At 48.1% G+C, this 17605-nt stretch overlaps 3 protein-coding genes across 8 annotated transcripts in view; 2 read left to right on the plus strand and 1 right to left on the minus strand.

The window, feature by feature from the left end:
* Window positions 1-1849: 1849 nt before the first annotated feature.
* On the minus strand, window positions 1850-7118 carry JCHAIN (joining chain of multimeric IgA and IgM). The gene is made up of 4 exons (XM_064711385.1): window positions 6969-7118; window positions 4415-4550; window positions 3175-3255; window positions 1850-2962 (listed from the first exon to the last, which is right to left on the minus strand). Exons 1-4 carry the CDS (start codon window positions 7030-7032, stop codon window positions 2761-2763), a joined length of 483 nt encoding a protein of 160 aa, XP_064567455.1. The 5' UTR covers window positions 7033-7118; the 3' UTR covers window positions 1850-2760.
* Window positions 7119-10865: 3747 nt separating this feature from the next.
* Window positions 10866-12583, plus strand: UTP3 (UTP3 small subunit processome component). The gene has a single exon (XM_064712356.1). The coding sequence runs from the start codon at window positions 10894-10896 to the stop codon at window positions 12517-12519; it is 1626 nt and encodes a 541-aa protein (XP_064568426.1). The 5' UTR covers window positions 10866-10893; the 3' UTR covers window positions 12520-12583.
* A 3239-nt stretch (window positions 12584-15822) lies between these two features.
* The window catches only part of RUFY3 (RUN and FYVE domain containing 3), a 31135-nt gene continuing 29352 nt past the window's right edge, over window positions 15823-17605 (plus strand). For 4 of the 6 annotated variants that reach the window (XM_064711372.1, XM_064711373.1, XM_064711375.1 and 1 more), the window contains exon 1: window positions 16000-16283. In XM_064711372.1, the coding sequence (XP_064567442.1) occupies window positions 16010-16283 (274 nt within the window). In that variant the 5' untranslated portion in view covers window positions 16000-16009. Of the gene's footprint in view, window positions 15885-15999; window positions 16284-17605 lie in introns of those variants that run through there. The other 2 variants (XM_064711378.1, XM_064711377.1) reach the window with 2 other exon arrangements.

The raw sequence follows: 17605 nt of genomic DNA on the forward strand, positions 1-17605 counted from the left end.
TTGTTTTCCAGTATGGAGTTATTGCCTTTTGTAGGGACTTTTTCTGTGACAGTGTATTAGAAGGTTTTCCTTTTGTTGCCCAGTTGATACATGGGTTAAGCATGCTCTAAAAGAAGCCAAACAGAGAACCAACACACTCAAACTTAAAAGAATGGGTTTTGTTCTTAAGGTAAATTAGGCTCTCTTAGAAAGTGAAAAAAAGGGCAGGATGTTACTGAAGTTGCTATTAGGGCACTAAAGTGTTTCTCTGCTCTATATTTCTATTTTTTGTCGATCAGTTAAGCAGTAGTTGGGCCTGCACAGTTCATGGATGGGGTAGAATTGCATGTGATGCTAGCCTGGGAGTTTGGAGATGGGCAGCTCTTGGCTCTCTTTTGCTTTTGCTGTAATCAGCCCCAGCTTTTTATCCCATTAAGAACTGTAGAGCTGGAGTTTTTATAATGTTTGGGAGGCTTTACTTGAACATGTTTAATGTATTTGATTGCCAGCATTTCATTTAAGCTCCATGTCAGTTCCTAGCCCTTAATGGCTGTAGGGAATTTGTCTTCCTGGAGTTAATATTTGTAATTCTGTAATTGAGAACAGGGTCAATGCTCTTTTCCTTAAAAAAAACCCTCAAAATTTAAAAAATCAAATCTCTAAGTCCAACAGAAATCTTTATTTCTGGGTCATGGCTCATAAATTATTTGCAGATTTGAAACATAGGAGCTGTGTTGTTCTGTTCAAGGGAACAGGGGGATGGATGTTCCTGTAATGGCTTGAGAAATGCACAGTCACTTGCAGCTCCAGGGGGAGAAGAACAGTCCAGCTGATGGTGTGATGGTCCTGATGTGAGGTATTTGTGTGGAACCAGAGGCTTTTCAGCCTCACCTTTGCTTGCTGTGGCATCTCTTTGCCTGCAGCACAAATGTTTCTTTCTCTGAGGGGAGGAATTGTTGCACATCATTATTCAAAGGTCGAACCCAGCACGTGTACAGCAGTAACTGAATAGCAGAGGTTTGTTTGAAATGACAGACTGGTTTCCTAAGCGTTGCTTGAGTACCCCCAAACTATTAGTTTTGAATTAAAACCTTTTAATGTCTTTTCATGTCTTAGGAGGAGTAAAGAGGTAGCATGGAAAAGAGGTTTAATTTCTCCCTCTGAGATGTTCCTTCATAGCTGTGATCTAATAGCTTGTAACATCACAGCATTCTGAGACTGGGGAATGGTTTTGAAAATGAAAATGTCTTTGAGACATATTTTGGTGGGTTATACATACCCACTGCAATACTTAGGCTGCCAAGAAGCCCTTTGCTCCTGGTGTTTCTTTGGATTGGCTTATTTTTGCATGAAGGAGAGGGGGAAATGGTGTTTTTGCAAGTTTGTTTTTCATAACTGTGATATAACATCAGAATAATTTGTGTCAATCCTTCTTTATATCTTTGCTCTTCAAAATTTGGCCCCACATGATTTTATTTCTTTAGGACAGACACCTTGCACATGAATTAATATCTTCCAGATTACCTGTCTTAAAAGTACTCTATTCAGGAGTGGTGAAAACTTCTGATCTGTGGATTGCACTTTCAAGAGTTAATTTAGGTGATGTTTGGATTTTGAGACTCAGATCCTGCACTGATTGGGAATCAAAGGAGCTCAGTGATGCAGATCTGATTGTAAAATGATAAACCAGTTCAGCCTCAATCTGTCAGAGGTTCTGCAAGTGCATGGAAATATTTCTATTCTGGTATTTTGGGAGACTTTGCCTGTAAATACAAACAGTTATTTAGGGAGAGTTTGATTAATTGTGAAAGAGAAAAGAATATTATTATAGGTTTGGCTTCCTTTTATGCCTTCTTATTGAATTGAATACAACACACAGCTTGATTGCAGAAAAAAGTTTATTGAATGTTAGACTAACAAACCTACAGTTGTGGGGATAAGGTTTTGCTGTTTCATCACTCCAATTCTGAACCCTGGATGAGGGTCCTGCTCTAGCAATTTGTGTTGCATTTATAGAATTTTTTGAGGTTTTAAATGCAAGATGAGGAAGGAACAAGTAAATAAATTTGAGCCTACTTGATTTTTTTTCCTTTCACCACTTGAACCAGGAGCAGGGGTGGAAGAAGGCAGCAGTAACAGTAAAGCAGTGGGGAAAGTAAAATGCCCAACATCTCCCAGAAGAGCTGAGTATTCCTGGCACAGCTGAGGGCTTGGCAACTTTGCAAAACACTTCAGGGTAGCTGTATCTTTTGATCTTCTCTGAATCTGGGAGAACTGGAAGCTTGCAGATGTCCAAGTGCTAGAAGGGTCCCTCATCTTTTCTCTCAACTATGGTTTTACAACTCTCTTCTAAGGGCATAAATGCTGCTAATGTCATCAAAGGCCTTGTGTGAAGGTCACTTCAGATTGCTCAAGGAGGGAAGGGCACAGACACTCCTGCTGATGTCTGGGGGAGGCACGCAGGAGCCTGAAAAGGAGAGCTTCCCCAGAGCTGTAAATCAGTGTAATTCCCTTGACTTCAGGGGAATGCCTTATATCTGCTGGGGGTCTGGTCTGTGTGGTGTGAGACACAGCATGGCATTGCAGCATGCCAGGGAGACTGAAAGCCAGGAGCTGCTCTTGGGAGATGGCACGAGGCTGAGGTTGGAAATGGGAAGAGACACGTTGGGTTACTGCAGGGGCCAGCATTTGGGGTGCTGCCATCCAGGTGCTGCGGTGCTCTGCATACATTAGGGATAGGAACAGGGGTGCTCTGAGGCTCTGGCACAGCAGAGGGCCGAGCTACTGGGCGAAGCAGGAGTCTGGGGTCAGAGCTGCTGGCACCTGCATCACCTCCCCGTGGTGCAGCAGGGGCACAGGGGAGCTGTAGCACTCATTCCTGTCGTAGGTGTAGCATGTCTGAGGTTCTTCACAGGAGTTGCCCTGCTGGGCCTGGTGGATGGCCCCGCCCAGATCAATTTCTATGGGTTCACAATTTTTGCATCTGGAAGAGATGGAAAATGGAACAAGTGTGAGGAGTTAGGTGAAAAGATGCCCCTGCTGAACCCCCAATCTTTCTTGCTCATCTGCATGTAGAGCCAGGAGAGCGCTGCGCCCTTTGTAGGTGTTCCAGGGGAACATCTGGCCCTCTGACATCTTTTAAAGCTGCTGAGGGTTAAGTCTTGGCAAGTGAAGTTAGGAACTAAAACTACTTACAGTTCACTCAGGCGGTAGACAAAGGTGGTCCTGAGTGGGGACAAGGGGTCCGAGATGTTCTCCCGAGCCTTCAGAGGGACTCTGCAAAGGTGGGGAGAGAGTCACTCGCATGAAAGCTGCTTTTTAAACAGTCTGCCCTCTTTTGAGCAAATCTAAACTTTCATCTCCTTCATGTTATTTACATTCTGACCCTTCTCCAAATCTTGGTTCTCTGCACCCTCAAAGGCAACAACCCTCCCCGACAGGACTGCAGCAATTGATAATAAGTGCTACTTGCAAGTGACAGGGCTGAGAGGGTTAATTTTTGTTAAACTCTGTGCTAGCAGATGCTTGAGGCTGATGGACAGGGATGTTTAATTAGTGGTTCTCCTGTTGTGAGCTCTACAGCACTCCTGCAGCTGTTTCCCAGAGATACACACATTTCTGTTAGGTTTGTGTGAGTGGAGAGTGTGGTATTCACATGCCCTCTGAACAGAGAGAGGCAGAGAGATGAATGACCAAAACAATTCTTGTCTCATTTGCTCCTCCTGTGTTTTTGAACATGTGGAATGTGTTGGAAGATGATTTACCTGAAGGTGATTGCTCGATTGGATTCTGGTGGACATTGTTTATGTTAATTAGCCTAGCAGGTCCAAGCTGTGTTTACTGGTCATCAGACAGTCACGAGTTCTTGAGTTTAGTATAGTTCTTGTTAGTGTAATGCAGTATAAAATAGTTATAGTATAATAAGGTAATTATTTAGCCTTCTGATACCATGGAGTCAGATGCATCATTCTTCCTGCTTGGGGTTGCCTTGTAAGTACTATAGGAGAGGACAGGACAAAGTCCTGGTCTTGAACTGAGCTCTATCTCATGGGAGACAGTTTAGGCATTAACTATTTTCCCAGGCTTTCTGTCAGGTCAGAAGGTAAATCCAGTGTCATGGGCCCAATCTGGTTTCAGGTTAGATCAACTTCTGACAGGTCATTATCTACTTCTCCAGCCTATTTTGTGTAGTTACTACTGGTCTGCGTAAAACATGGAGATGTTTTTTGTATCTGAAGTGACAAACACCAGAGAGGTTCATGTGAGGCAGAAAAGCACCTAGCAAAGTGAAATACTCAGGATACCACAGAAAGCAGCCCACGTGAAAAGCTATTCACTTCACCAGTGCTGGGATATCAGAAACAATGCAAAGAAAACTGGTATAACACTGCATCTCCTGCTCACCATCTCTGTGAAATACCCGGCTGCCACTTACATGATGCGGATGTTTCTCTCCAGGACTTCTTCCTGAGGATTTTCTTGAGAGGGGACAAACTTTGAGGTCACTGTTACACACTGACACTTATTATTGACCAGCACGTACTCCTCATCGCTGGGACCCACTGGATAACCTGCAAGCACAGGATAGGCAATCCCAGAATCAATAGCAAAATCCTTGAAAGCTGCTCTAGAAGATAGCCAAGGGATGAAAATGCCAGCAATGCACCATTACAGCACCTGGATTGGTTTAAGTTGAGGTTGCAGCAGGTACAAGTGAGTCTCTTAGCAAAGATGTGTTCAGCTGTCTTCCTGCTCAGCTCAGTGTCCTGCTGTGTGTACAGGTGGGAGGACTGGTGACTGAAGGGCTCTTTTACTAGGAATTGGTTGTGTGATTCCTCTGTCATGCACCAGAACTGCTCGAGCAGTCCAAACCCCAGTTTGGATCTGATCGCTAAACAAATGTCCCTGACCTTGCCAATGTGTCAGTTTTCCTTGTGTGGTATCCTGTCCTTCAGGTTCCTGGGGGAACAGCTGCCAAAAACCAGGAGGACCCAGAAAGAAGGCAGTCCCCTGACGTGGCAGGGAAGAGCAGGTGGCCCTGATAATGCTTGTGGTTTGCAGGGAAAACTCCAGTCCTGATTTACCCCTCCAAACTGCTTCTTCTAGCATGCTACTCGATATGAAACTCAGTCAAAGCAAGCTGAAACATGCCAGGTGTCACTCAGAGGCTTTTGGGATGTTTCTGATGTTGCATCATTCTTGCTACAGCACCTTCAGCTTGCTTACAAGTACCAGACCCAGTGATTTTTGTCATATGAGGACAGTTTGTTTTGGGCTCAAATGGATCTCAGTTCTTGCCTGCTCTGCTTGTCTCTTGGTTTAATCAGAGGGAGAAAGAAGAAATAGGCTGAAAAAAACCTGGGTTAATCATGTCTGTAAAGGATTTTGGAGTTACTTGGACTTAAAAGCCTTGGTCCTTCCTTCCTCTGTAATATCCTGGTCTCATCTGCTTCCATTCCAGGGTTTCTGAGATTGTTACAGGCACCCTAACTGTGAAAAAGGTTCCAATACTGTGTAAAATGATGCCTCAGTGACCCTAGAGTTCACCTGCTGGTTACAAGTGCTGCCTCTGTGGCCTTGGGCAGCAGTAGACCTGCTGGATATGATTCTCTATGGACTTCCTAGCTTGGGAAGGAAATCACTTTCCTAACTTGTTCTCCAAGCTTCTTCTCTGCCAACTCATCATTCCACATGAGCTCTTTGCTCTGATGCAGAAGCCTCCCAGAAAAGCCTCTCTAGTCCTTGGCTTCTTGTCTTGGCCTCTCTTTTGGCTCAAGGGAAGCCTCTGGCTTTTTGTCCATCACACAGCTCTTCCTCTGCTGTCTGTGCTGCATTCCACTTAACATCGTGTGCAGTTCTTTCCCAACCCTTCATCCAAAGCCAATGTTCAAGTCAGATCCTATTGGCTTTTGGGTTGTCCCAAAACCTCTCAGAGCAGGCTTTAATTCTAAAATTAGATTAGCACAATCTTATGCATATGCAGGTCTTGCTGACTGCTCTAAAAATACTGCCCTGATTTAATTCCTTGTGTTATGCTCTTGGCTTCACTGTTAAAGTTACTGGTGCTCCATCAATTTTTTTATTTAAGATTACAATGCTAAAAAAAGTGATTTTACCTGCAGTATCTCCATGTGTCACCCAGTGAAGTCTCTTGGGGAGAAGGTATTTAAATGCAAGATTTGCTAATGCTGTTCTAAATGTCCTCAGTTTGGATTTCCTGATGCCTGAGTTACTGCACTGAGCTGTTCCCTCCCTCCTCAATACTTATGTGACTGTGTTTTGGACAAAATTTCTCAGCATCCACTATTGCTTTGTCCTTTGATACATTGTGAAGCCCAACAGAACTGCCTGGGGTAAGCGGCAAGATGCCCTCTTGCAAAAGCTGCAGGAAATGCAGGGATGCAGCTGTCTGTGCTGTTGGGATTATTATCCCTGAACATTGACTCCATCCTGCAGGCCAGATCCACCATGTGCAGCATGATGGATTCACACTCTCCAGAGACCTGAGAGCCACACTGAGCAGTGTTCTGGAAGGACAGGCTGAGCTCAGTTGAAATCAAGGGTTTCGAGAAATTCAGTGGAGTCACATGATAAGCTACAGTTTAATCAGAATAAGTTGGCTGTAGCTGTACGGCAGGATTACTAGGAAGATTTTGAAAGCCTTTAGTTCTAGCAGCTAAGCTCCCTAGAACTGCAGAAAAACAAGCATGCACATTTGCAGTTTATTGCTTCAGGAACCTGAGAGAAAAATGCCTAATTATCAAGTCTTAAATTTGGAGCTAGTCATCAAGTTATCCTCCAGGCAGCAATTAAAATCCCACTGCTCTGATGCAGAAACACCCTGAGCAGTCCAAGCACCACTGAAGCACAGCTGCTTGAGTGGGCTTTGAGATTTGACTCCTGACTGTTAGAATAATTCAGGGTAAATGACACAAAACCTGCCATTGATGTCTTAATCCCAGTTTTCCATTTTTTCATTGTTCACCTACCTGCCACAAAGATGATCCCCAAGGAGACAGCCAAGGCAACACACAGCGACCAAGTGCTCTTCATCTTGCCTTCTCTTCTTTTGCAGAATAGCAGTGGAGAGCCTGACTCTGCCTATAAGGGCGTGTGCAAATGGGTTTCCTAAAATAAACAGCCTGGCCAACACTGGAAAATGTGGCTGGGAACTGAAAGCAGGTGTGTTAATGCACCAAGACCTCTGGCTTTCGGAGGGGAAGGGTGCATGGGGTTGCACTTTTATTGTGCTTTTTTCGGTTTTTCACCAGCAGGCAACAGAGCTGAGTACAAGGACATCTTGCCATCAGGGCTAGTGGAAGGTAAGAAAGTCCAAGAGTCACAGCTCTGGTTCCTAATTTTGAGACATCAGATTAAAAATCCCTTGAGTCCTATTAAAAAAACACTTCAGGCTTCATAATCACAGTTGTGTTTAGACCAGCTGTGTGCAAACCTGAATTAAGGGCTGGACCTGCCCCCAGAGAGCCTTCAGTCAAAGCAGGAAAGGTGACAGGGCAGGGCTGAAAGAGGTAGAGCCACTGCAGCTCTGCCCACTGCATTGAGGAGTTCATCTTCTTGTGACTGGACAAGGGACTCCATGGGATTTGTGGTTTACAAGTGGTCCTGAGTCAGGTGCCAGGAAAACCCTGGAGTAATGAGCATGCAGACTTTTCCTGAAGGAGGCTGGTACTGGAGAGGGCCAGATTTGGGATCATTTGTGTAACTTCTAAAGAGCAAATGTAGCCTATAATGGCCAGAGCTGTCTCTGTAGCATTTGCATGTGTCTTGTACAGAAAAAGCCACTTTTTAAGGGAAACCCAAGCTTAGCAAGGGCCTGGTTGTTCTTGCCAGGCTTCTTCAAGAGGCTGAGCTCTTCTGGCAATGCTGCCAAGCATCCTAGCTCCTGTCACCTTGCAGGATGTCTCCCTTTTTCCAGACCCTGCTGGCTGGGTCCATAAGGCCAGAACTGTTCCAAGTCCCTGGTTGTGTGCCCTGAGCTTTTCCCCCAAGCACAAACCCCTCACCCTGCAGCTGCATGACGCAATGAGCTTTCAGGTTACATCAGCAGTGCTCCTGCAAGGAGAGCGTGGGACTGGGGGAGGGGGGGGAAGATGGGTCACAGCCACCCCTCGCAGGGCATTGGGCTCTTCCACAGTTCTTTACAAATCTTGTGTTTGCCTTAGGAAGCTGTCTGTAGCAGAGAAAAGATGTGGGGTTGTTTCCCTTCCCCATCCCAGAAAGCATTGCTAACAGTTTTATGCAGCCCTCTCTCTGAGACAGGGGCAAGGTGTTCCCTGTGCCCCATTTTTAAATAAACCTAGCTCACCAGTTCTGGTAGGGATATCTGTCTAAAGAACTGTTTATTTCAGTCACTCTTTTTTGCAAGAATTCTGCTAGGATTATACAAGAAGGGAGGATGCCAGCACCAGAAAAACAACATGCAAGGGAGGCTGGTGCTGATCTGTTTGCCTAGCTGCAATAACAAAAATATGGCTCTGGCAACATGCAAGGAGAGTATTTTCAAATGTCAAGGCAGAGACTGAGCAGAATTCTATCTGTGTTTTTCTGTTAACTTTGGTGGTTTTCCCTGGCTGCTGGCACTCAGCATATCTGGATTTCGGTTGCTAAATGTACACCTGTGTGTACAGCCCCTTGGTGTGGATATGATGACTGGAGAGCTATTTTCAGCCCCTTCAGCCACCTGCATGTCTCTGGGGATTTCTAGCTAGATCTTGAGAGTAAGGCTTATATTCTAGACTGTTATTTGCATGGATTACCCCTGTTTTACTGGATGCCTTCTGGAATTTTATCTGGGTGAGCAGGTGTTTGGCAATGGGCTGCATGGCGAGCTGGACTCCCAACATCCCTGCAGGACAGAAGCTAGAGGTGGAATAATTGAGAATTGGAAAGGAATTTGGAACCAGCCCTGTGGTTTCAGTCTCTGTTCACATGTCCTGTATTTCCAGGTGCCCTTGGATGTGCTGAACCAGGATTTTCCAGGTAAGAAGCTGGCCTAAGTGAAGTGGGTTGAAATTGTTGTTGCTGCACAGGGGGAGTTGGACAGCACCAAGGTTCAGGGCCTCTCTCTCCACATGAAACACCATCCACAAGCAGTCTGCCCTGGGCTTCTGTTTGCTCCTCCTTTCTCACTTGGAAGCCAACAGAATGGTGCATAAACAGACCAGCAGCAGTCCCTGATTGTTGCCTTGGTAGCAGTGATCCCACACTGCCTACAGCGAACTGGTTTGGCTTGAGCAGCTCCTGGTTGACTGGATCAACTAACTCATGCTGGAGATCATCTCCAGCTTCACCAGAAGGGACTCATGTTTTCACTAAGTCCTGGCAAAGGTTTGAGTAAACACAGATTGTTTCCTGCTCTTGGAAATTAACTTTGTGTTGGCGGACATGTCAGTACCATTTAAATCCTAGAGAGTCCAAGTGGTCCAAGTGGAAGTTAGTATGCTGGTTTTTGAAAGGGCAGACTTGAAAAAAATTAGGACACTTAAGATGGAAACTCTCAAGGTCAGGGACATGAGCAAGGCCTGGGTTTCTCTAAGTCACAGCTGCAAAAGTTAGCTGGAATTTTAGCCTGGCAGGATCTGGCTGCACATGTCCAAGTACCAATGAAGATTTCCATTGAGGTACGGCCAACAAATGTAGTGAATGCTGTGTCTCCAGACTGAAGTTACTCTTGTTGCTCTTTCTTCTTACAGGCCTGTATCCAGGAAGGTGATGGCTGAAAACTGGCAGGGACAGATTTGGAAAAGCGGTCTGAGGCAAAAGCTGTGTTTGTGCAAGAAAGTTTTGATCCAGAGGTGACCATGTGAAGAGGCTGAGTGTGTCAGAAAGATAAAACTGAAACCTGTTTGCCAACAGATGAATCAGGATCCAAATTAATAACCAAAAAGTGAGTAAAGCTCCCCACTGTGTTTCAGCTAATTTGAGTATCTGTTTGACCAGTTTTTTTTTCTACAAAAAGGTGGGCAGGAGCATTTATAAATGCACCTGTTCTGTGGTGAGAAAAAAGTCCCTGCACTTGTACGCAGAACTGCTCTTGCTGGGAGGTGTGCATGCCTGATTTATCAGGCTCTGAGTTTCTCAGCTTGGACTGCACTAATTCCTGTGTCTCATTACTCTCTTCTTATGGCAGGGTTCCCTGCAGCTCATAAAAGCAGATTGTTTCCCTGTGGCTCCGTATTAATGTCATTTTCCCTTGGGAAGGGTGGGAGGCTGGGCTGGTGCTCTGCTGTGGCTGACAGACACAAAAACACATGATGACAATGCAGAGGTGAGCAAGTACAGACTGCATTAAGCTCTCTTAGGGAGGGATCCCCAGGTGTTGAAAAATCAGAATTACTCTGTTTCTGGGACGCAAGGATCTCTTGGCATAATGGGATAGATTCAAGGAGCGCAGAGGTGTTCAAGCAGCAGCTGCCGAGCTGTGCAGCCTGAAGCAGAAGTGCGATTCGGTGACGGGACAGGTCATGTCCAAACCTCGGAGGTGTCCGGAGAGGTTTGGAAATACTCCTGCTTCTCTCAGGGTTTGATCGGGTCTTAGGGAACGGAGTATCAAGTTTTGATTAAAAGGGCACAGGTGTAAGGTGTGTTCTCCACCTGTTTTTTCCCTCGCCGTAAGATGACCGCACAGACAGCAGCTGTACTGGCTGGACTTCTAGAGGACGAAAAAACTCTGAGGAGGAAACAAAAGGCTTTTTCTTTTTTTTTTTTTTTTTTTTTTTTCCCCACGTGGCATCACTGCTTGCTGAGCGCTGCCACGGCCGGAACGCCACCTCCCCGCGAGGCATCCCCTGCTTCCCGGGGGCGTGCCCACGCTGCGGCCCTGGAACAGGAAGGGCTCGGAGCGAGCGGAAGGGACGCAGCGGAAGGGGAAGCGCGGCGGGGGCATCAGGAGCCATGCGGACCCGGCGCGGCACCGTCCTGCGGCCGCGGGCCGAGCCCGCCGAGCCCGACGATGACCCCGCCGAGGTGCCCGGCGGCCGTGCCGGCCCCGAGGAGCTGGCGGACGATGTGGAGCGCTTCCACGAGGAGCAGTTCCGCGCCGTGATGGCCGCCCTGGACAGCGGCGACGAGGCCGGGGACAGCGAGGAAGAGGAGGAGGAGGAGGTGCTGGGTCTGCAGCTGCCCGAGGACAGCGAGGAGGAGGATGAGGAGGATGAGATTCAGGATCGGAATCCTTTTGTGGAATACAGCGCAGAGGAGGATGAAGATGGAGAAGATGAAGAAGGTGAGGAAGATGAAAATGTTGAGGACGGAGAAGAGGAAGAAGGTGAGGAAGATGAAAATGTTGAGGACGGAGAAGAGGAAGGAGGTGAGGAAGATGAAAATGATGTTGAGGATGAAGAGGGGGACCTGTCCATGGAAAGCGACTTGGAAGAGCGCCATCCCGAAGCCAAGCTCCCTCATGAGCTCTCCTGGGGCCAGCGCAAGCAGCTCTACTATGACACAGACTATGGGAGTGATGCCCAGGCCAAAGGCAAGCGGACCCAGCAAGAAATCGATGCTGAGGAGGAGGAAGAGGAGCAGGAGGCTCAAGTCATCCAGAGACGGTTGGTGCGGGATTTGGGGGAGGATGATTATGGTCTGGACATGATCCAGGGCTACCTGGCTAAGCAGCAGAAAACCCATGATAGCAAGGGGCAGAAAATTGATAAGGATCTGCAGGCCCTTTCCAAGAAGGAGCAGCTGAAGCTGCTGAAGCAGGAGTCCCCAGAGCTCCTGCAGCTGATGGAGGACTTTGAGGTGAAGCTCATGGAGATCAAGGATGAGTTGCACCCGCTGCTGCAAATGGTCAGAGACGGCACCATCCCCCAGGGGAAGGGCAGCCGCTATTTGCAGACCAAGTATCATCTCTATCTGAACTACTGTGCCAATATCAGTTTCTATCTGGTTCTCAAGTCCAAGAGGATGCCAGTTCACAGCCACCCGGTCATCGAGCGGTTGGTGGAGTACAGGAATATCATAAACGACCTCACTGTTATAGACCAAAAGCTTTCCCCACAGGTCCGTATGCTGCTGAGGAACTACTATGACAAGAAGGAAGAGAAGCTACGGAAGGGAAACAAGTTTTCAGTGTTTCTCACCATGAATGGCAACAAAACCAAACCAAAACGTGCCTCTGTGCCTGTTAATGGCAAGGCTGCTGCTGCTGCTGAGTCGTCGGATGAGTCAGAGCTGGATGAGGAGGCTGCCCTAAAGTACTACAAGATGATGGAGGAGAAGCTGGCACTCAAGAGGAAGAGAAGTGGAGACGAGGACGTGCCTGAAGAAGCAGCAGTGTCGGAAGGAGAGGATCCCAGTAAGAAGAGAGGGGTGACCTATCAGATGATCAAGAACAAAGGCCTCACACCCAAGAGGAGGAAGATCGACCGCAACCCCCGGGTGAAGCATCGGGAGAAATTCCGGCGAGCCAAAATCCGCCGCAAGGGCCAGGTCCGTGAGGTGCGCAGGGAGCTGCACAGATACGCCGGGGAACTGTCTGGCATTCGGGCCGGGGTTAAAAAGAGCAGGAAGCTCAAGTGATGGTCATCTTTTTGTCAGAGCTGCAAGTAGCAGTACTGCATCCAATAAAAATTTTATACACCCATGTTGTGGGGTTTATTCTTAGGGAATCTGGGGATGGGGTGGTATTTGGTTTTTCTTTTTCAGAGGAGGCTTTTTAGAAGGTGCTGTCTCCAAGTGGCACAGGGCCCTTTCCACACCTCACCCATGTCTGAAGGTATTTTCCTCTCTTGTCATGCTGTTGAGTTTCCCTAAACAGGAAACCTTGAGAGATTGCAAGGAATGTATCAGGAACAGGGAATTAAATGGTCTGTGCGGGACTGGTGAGGAGATGGGATTGGATGAACCTCTTGAGGATGGGTTGGGAAAGGGGCTCAGCAGGTGTCACTGGCCTGCTCTGTTTTGCTGTCTAGTTCTGGTCCATCCTCTTCCTGTGTTGAGCTGCAGAGACGTGGTTAATAGTAGCTAATTTTTGTTCTGATTAACACCTTTGTTAGCTCTTAAACACCTAAAGTATGGGCACTTCTTTTAAATTACTTAGTTCCACATGGTCTGAAGTACTGCTTCACTTCCTAAATTCAGTGAGAAGCAAAGCAAGGACTTGTCTGGATTTTATAACCATATATGTGATAACCATATTAACTTCCCCTGTTATAAATGTTAAATGTTGTCTGCTGCTACAGGACTTAGCATTGCTGCAGGACCACCTTACAGATGGCTAAGGTGTTATGTCTTCAGTGGGCAGGTAAACTTTGGGGGTGTTTTGATTACTGCCATGCCTTTTGGTGAATACATTTTAACCCCACACTGAAGTGCTTGCCAGGAGCTGACTGAGTAGTCAGTTCAGTTCCAATCTGGGCTGTGAAGGAAAAGTGAGTGATAATTTTTCTGAAGTTTAACAGAAACTGTCTCAGGTAGAACCTGGACCTGTGTCTGGGACAGGTTTCAGGGAGCCCATGCCTTAGTTTGTGTACCACACCATCTGAAAGGTATTAGTTTTCTGTATGGAATTATTTCAGGAGAATAATTGCTTTATTTAGTAATGCAGTTGCATCTTATGGGGGTGTTTTGTGTCTGTGATGGGCCTGGGGGAAGCCAGGAGACGAGTGTGTGCTCTTGATCCAGTGATAGGCCAGGTAATACAAGCATGTAGGTGCTCTGCTTGTGCTCTGAAAGTGAAATGTGCTTTTTTGGGGTTCTTGTGTAAACCTTAACAACCCAGGCCTGTTTCTCCCAGGAACATACTGTTCACTGGAGAATATTTTGGTCATTTTCCAGGCTGCTTGTTGAAGGGAGAGGTAGAAACACAGTACTTAAGCTGCACAGATGGGAATAGTCCTGTCTCAGGTGCACTGAACAGGTCTCCTTAGATCTGTGCTTACTCACCTGCCCTTACTATAAGCAACAGTGTCAGCTGCTCCTTCTTCCCAGGGAGAAGGAGCAGCTTTGCTGCTCAGCCTTGCTGAGGAGGGAAGCAGAATTTGCCCACCTTTAACTCCCCACTGCCATAATGGTTGGAGACTGCTACTGATAATGCTGAGCTCTGCCCTGGTGGCTCTGCCAAGAGGTCAATAAGGGGTAAGATGCTGGGCAGAAAAAGCAGCTTAGGTGCTTTTTCTGGGGAGGGATGGTATTGTGTAACAGGCATCACACGAGGTGTGGAAAATAGCCAGCAGAGATGCTCCCTGATCTCATTACCACAGAACCTCCTTGTGCACATTTCACCCTTGATGCAAAAATGAAGGGCTAACAGTCCTTCTGGCTTTGTGCTTCCTTGGAAAGCTCCTAGCAGCTGGCAAGCACAATTGTGGTGACTTCTACCTGAGCAGTAAATAAGGGAAACAACAAATCGGTGTGCCATTACAGACACGTTCCTAATCCCCCTGGGGTTAGGTTGTAGGCTGGAGAGAATGCTGCGTGTCAGCGGCCCAGCCCTGCCTGCCGGCAGATGGCAGCTCCTGGGATAATGAAGATTAACCAGGCATTATGTCCACTTGATTAGTTGAGAGACTGGACAAAGCCATAAACATAATTCCCATTTGCTTTTTTGTATGGCTGATAATGGGAATGCTGTGATTATTAATGCTGTGGGAGGGGGGACACTGTACGGTGTCACTAGGAAATACTTGGAGTAATGTTTTGTGCTGAAGGGAAATGCCTGGTGGTGAACAGGTTTTGAAAATTCCTGAGAAAATGGACATATGCAAACAGGCAAGGACCACAGGTGATCAGGAAAAGAAGCAAGGAGTGGATCAAAGTCTTGGTTAATGCTACCTTTTCCTTTTTCCAGTACTGCTTCTGGGGAAGGTGCTGATACTGCCAAGAAATGCTTCAGCCATGAAATGGCACTTGTCCTTGCCAGGGCCCTGCTTGGAGAGGACTGGCACCCTCAGCAGCACCTAAAGCAGGTGGGACTCACCTCAGGTAACAGCTTTGTCTCACCTCCATCACCCTCACAGCAATGGAAGAACCTGCCCTGGGTCCTTTCCACCGGCTCACTTGGAGCACAGTAATGCAAAGGACAGTCAGTCCTGCCACGCCTGCACATGAATGGTTCATATTTAAACTAACACAGGCAAAGTGTAGAAAGCTCCAAGGTATGAACTATTGTTTTTCTGCACCTGGAAGACATAATCCTTGAGGGGTGATGAGCATCCAGAGTAAGCCTGGCTGCCTTTGGAAGCAGCAGGGTAGAAAAGTACAGTGGCAGAGAGGGGGACAATGCTTTCTGCATCACCACCTGAAATTTCTGTTTATACAGGGCAATGAAAATATATTGAGAAACTCACATGGAAATACATTTGCTGCTGCCTTAGATTTTGTCAAGGTTTCTTCCTAGCTGTGTGGGTTTTCCTAGCTGTGTTCGATAGTATTCCATCACACACAGTCTGGGTATTGTTTTACTCTTGTTAGCCCGTAGAAATTCAAACATTCAGCTGTGCAATTTGTGAAGTGGCTTAAAGCATCTGTTCAATTACTTGCAACATGTTGCATGTCTTGGGGCAGGGCTGAAAAATCAGTCTCCATGAATCAGTAGCCTTTACAGCTTTGCTTTTGCAATTTTAATGTGAGATTTAAAAAGAAAGCAGCAATGTGTTTCAGCTTAACCCAAGTGCACAGAAGGCTGGGTGATCTTTAAAAACTGGCAGATTTCTGTGCTTCCTTCCTGCTGACAGCACCACAATCCACATTAATTGCCTTGTCTTCTGAAAGACTGTCCCAAGTGAAATTCCCAGTAGCACGCTGCATTTGGCAGTTGTAATACTAAAGAATATACTTGGACTTTGTCCCCTTTTGTCCCAGGATCTCAAAACGCAGCTGTCCATTTCTCACGCCGGGGAAAGCCAAGGGGAGGCAGGAGATGGTGCCCCGGCTTCGTTTCACGGGTAAGAGCCCCTGCACCATCGGAGGGTGGCGGCTGTCACCGGCGGCGCGGGGGGAGCCCCCGGGGGCGGAGGCTGGGGCGGCCGCGGCGCTTCTCGGGCGGGGCGGGGCGGGGGCTGGGGCGGCGATGGCGGAGGCGGAGCGGGCAGCGCCACCGGCGGAAAGTTCCCGGGACGGGGCCGAAGCGGAGCTGCCCCCCGGCATGGAGCGGCGGCCCGAGCCCGGGGAGGCGGCGGAGGAGGAGGAGGCGCGCCCTGCCTCGCCGCCGTTCTTCCTCCTCTACCCCGGCCATGGAGGCGGTGCCGCGGCCGCGCCGCCCGGGCTGTGGAGACCCCCGGCGCCCCGCGGCGGGGCCGAGCTGCCCGTGCTGGTGCTGAGCTACCCGGGACCGGACGGAGCCCGTGAGTACCACGGGGCTGCTCCCGGGCCGGGAGCGTCCATCGAGGCGGGGTGGGCGGCGGGCCGGGGGTCCCTGGGCGCCGCTGCCCTCCCGGAGCGCCGCTGCCCCGAGAGGTGCGGCGCTCGCAGCTACGGGCGCGCCCGGGCTCGGGGCAGCCGCCCCAAAGCTGCCCCTGACCCCGGGGCTGCGGCGGGGACGCGGCTGCTCCCGGCGGTGGGAAGGGCGGGGGGCTCGGAAGGAGGCGGTTGGGGGGGGCGGCATGTGAGCCGTGCTGGCCCAGCAGCTCAGCAAAACCAGTCCCACAGAGAGCCCTTTGAGGAGCATCGGTGCCGCCCTTGGAAATCCAACAGGCTGTCCTGGACACGCGGGGTGTAGTTTAGGGACTGGGGAACACCCTCTCGGGTTTCCTCCTGGTGTTGGTGCGGAAAATAAATCCGTAGCGAGGGCACTGCGCGCTGGAGACCTGAAGAGGCTGAAGTGCATCGCTGTGTGGGGCGTGTTGGGTGACAAATAGCGTTCTCCTTTGTAAGATTCTTTATGATGTTCTTGTGGTGTATTTGTGGAAGCTGGAGTACTCTGAAGTACTTGGGTGTATTTTAAAATCAAATAAGAAATACACACATGGGTGCATACAGAACAGATCTTCTCTTTTCCATCCATCCTAAAAATAACCAGCAGCTTCATCCTCTGGGCTGCTGCCAGAGTGTGTGTGACCGAGCTTTTGGCCTTTGCTTTGTCACCTCCTGTCCCAGGTGAGCGTTCGCTCACTCAGGAGCTGATGTGTTTGGAGCGCGTGTCTAGTTTTTTCTCCTTTGGAAGCTGATGTGCTTGAAGGCATTACTCAGCAGAGTTAGAACCAGTGAGGTAAGAAGTCCATGTCTGTAATGCCAAGAGGAGGTGAAATGCCGTGACTTTGCTCTGAGCTCTATGAAGGACTGTCTGTGACTGCCAACTTATGTCCAAAGTTCCTCTATGTAAAATTGTTATTTGGAATGACAGGCCCCTTTCAAAACCTTCAGTTTTACTTGTAATTTTTCCCTAATCAGGAGATCTTTACCCATAGTAAACCCTGTGATATGCATGCAAGGGCTTGAGCTACTTCTGATAGAAAAGAAGACTTAGAGAAAAATATTTAATTGTAGCTGTTCAAACTTTGTGAGTAACTCTTATCTGGACATTGGAGAAACTGAAGCATTGAGATGAGCACATTTGTGTGCAGGGACTTGGTGGAGAAGCTCAGTGGTTGAGAAATGCTTTATCTTGTGCCAGCCTTATTCTGCAGTGATTGTTCAGGTAAGCTTTGTGAGAAACCTTTACAAGATG

Source organism: Zonotrichia leucophrys, chromosome 4 (assembly GCF_028769735.1).
Source record: "Zonotrichia leucophrys gambelii isolate GWCS_2022_RI chromosome 4, RI_Zleu_2.0, whole genome shotgun sequence".
Classification (NCBI taxonomy): domain Eukaryota; kingdom Metazoa; phylum Chordata; class Aves; order Passeriformes; family Passerellidae; genus Zonotrichia; species Zonotrichia leucophrys.

Bases quoted from the DNA above. Each gene is read 5' to 3' on its own strand.
- UTP3 (XM_064712356.1), top strand. From the start codon at position 10,894: ATGCGGACCCGGCGCGGCACCGTCCTGCGGCCGCGGGCCGAGCCCGCC.
- JCHAIN (XM_064711385.1), bottom strand. From the start codon at position 7,032: ATGAAGAGCACTTGGTCGCTGTGTGTTGCCTTGGCTGTCTCCTTGGGG. The intron at 4,551-6,968 runs GTAGGTGAACAA...CTGTGCTTGCAG, and splicing joins GGGGATCATCTTTGTGGCAG to GTTATCCAGTGGGTCCCAGC. The intron at 2,963-3,174 runs GTAAGTAGTTTT...CATCTCTTCCAG, and splicing joins GTCTACCGCCTGAGTGAACT to ATGCAAAAATTGTGAACCCA.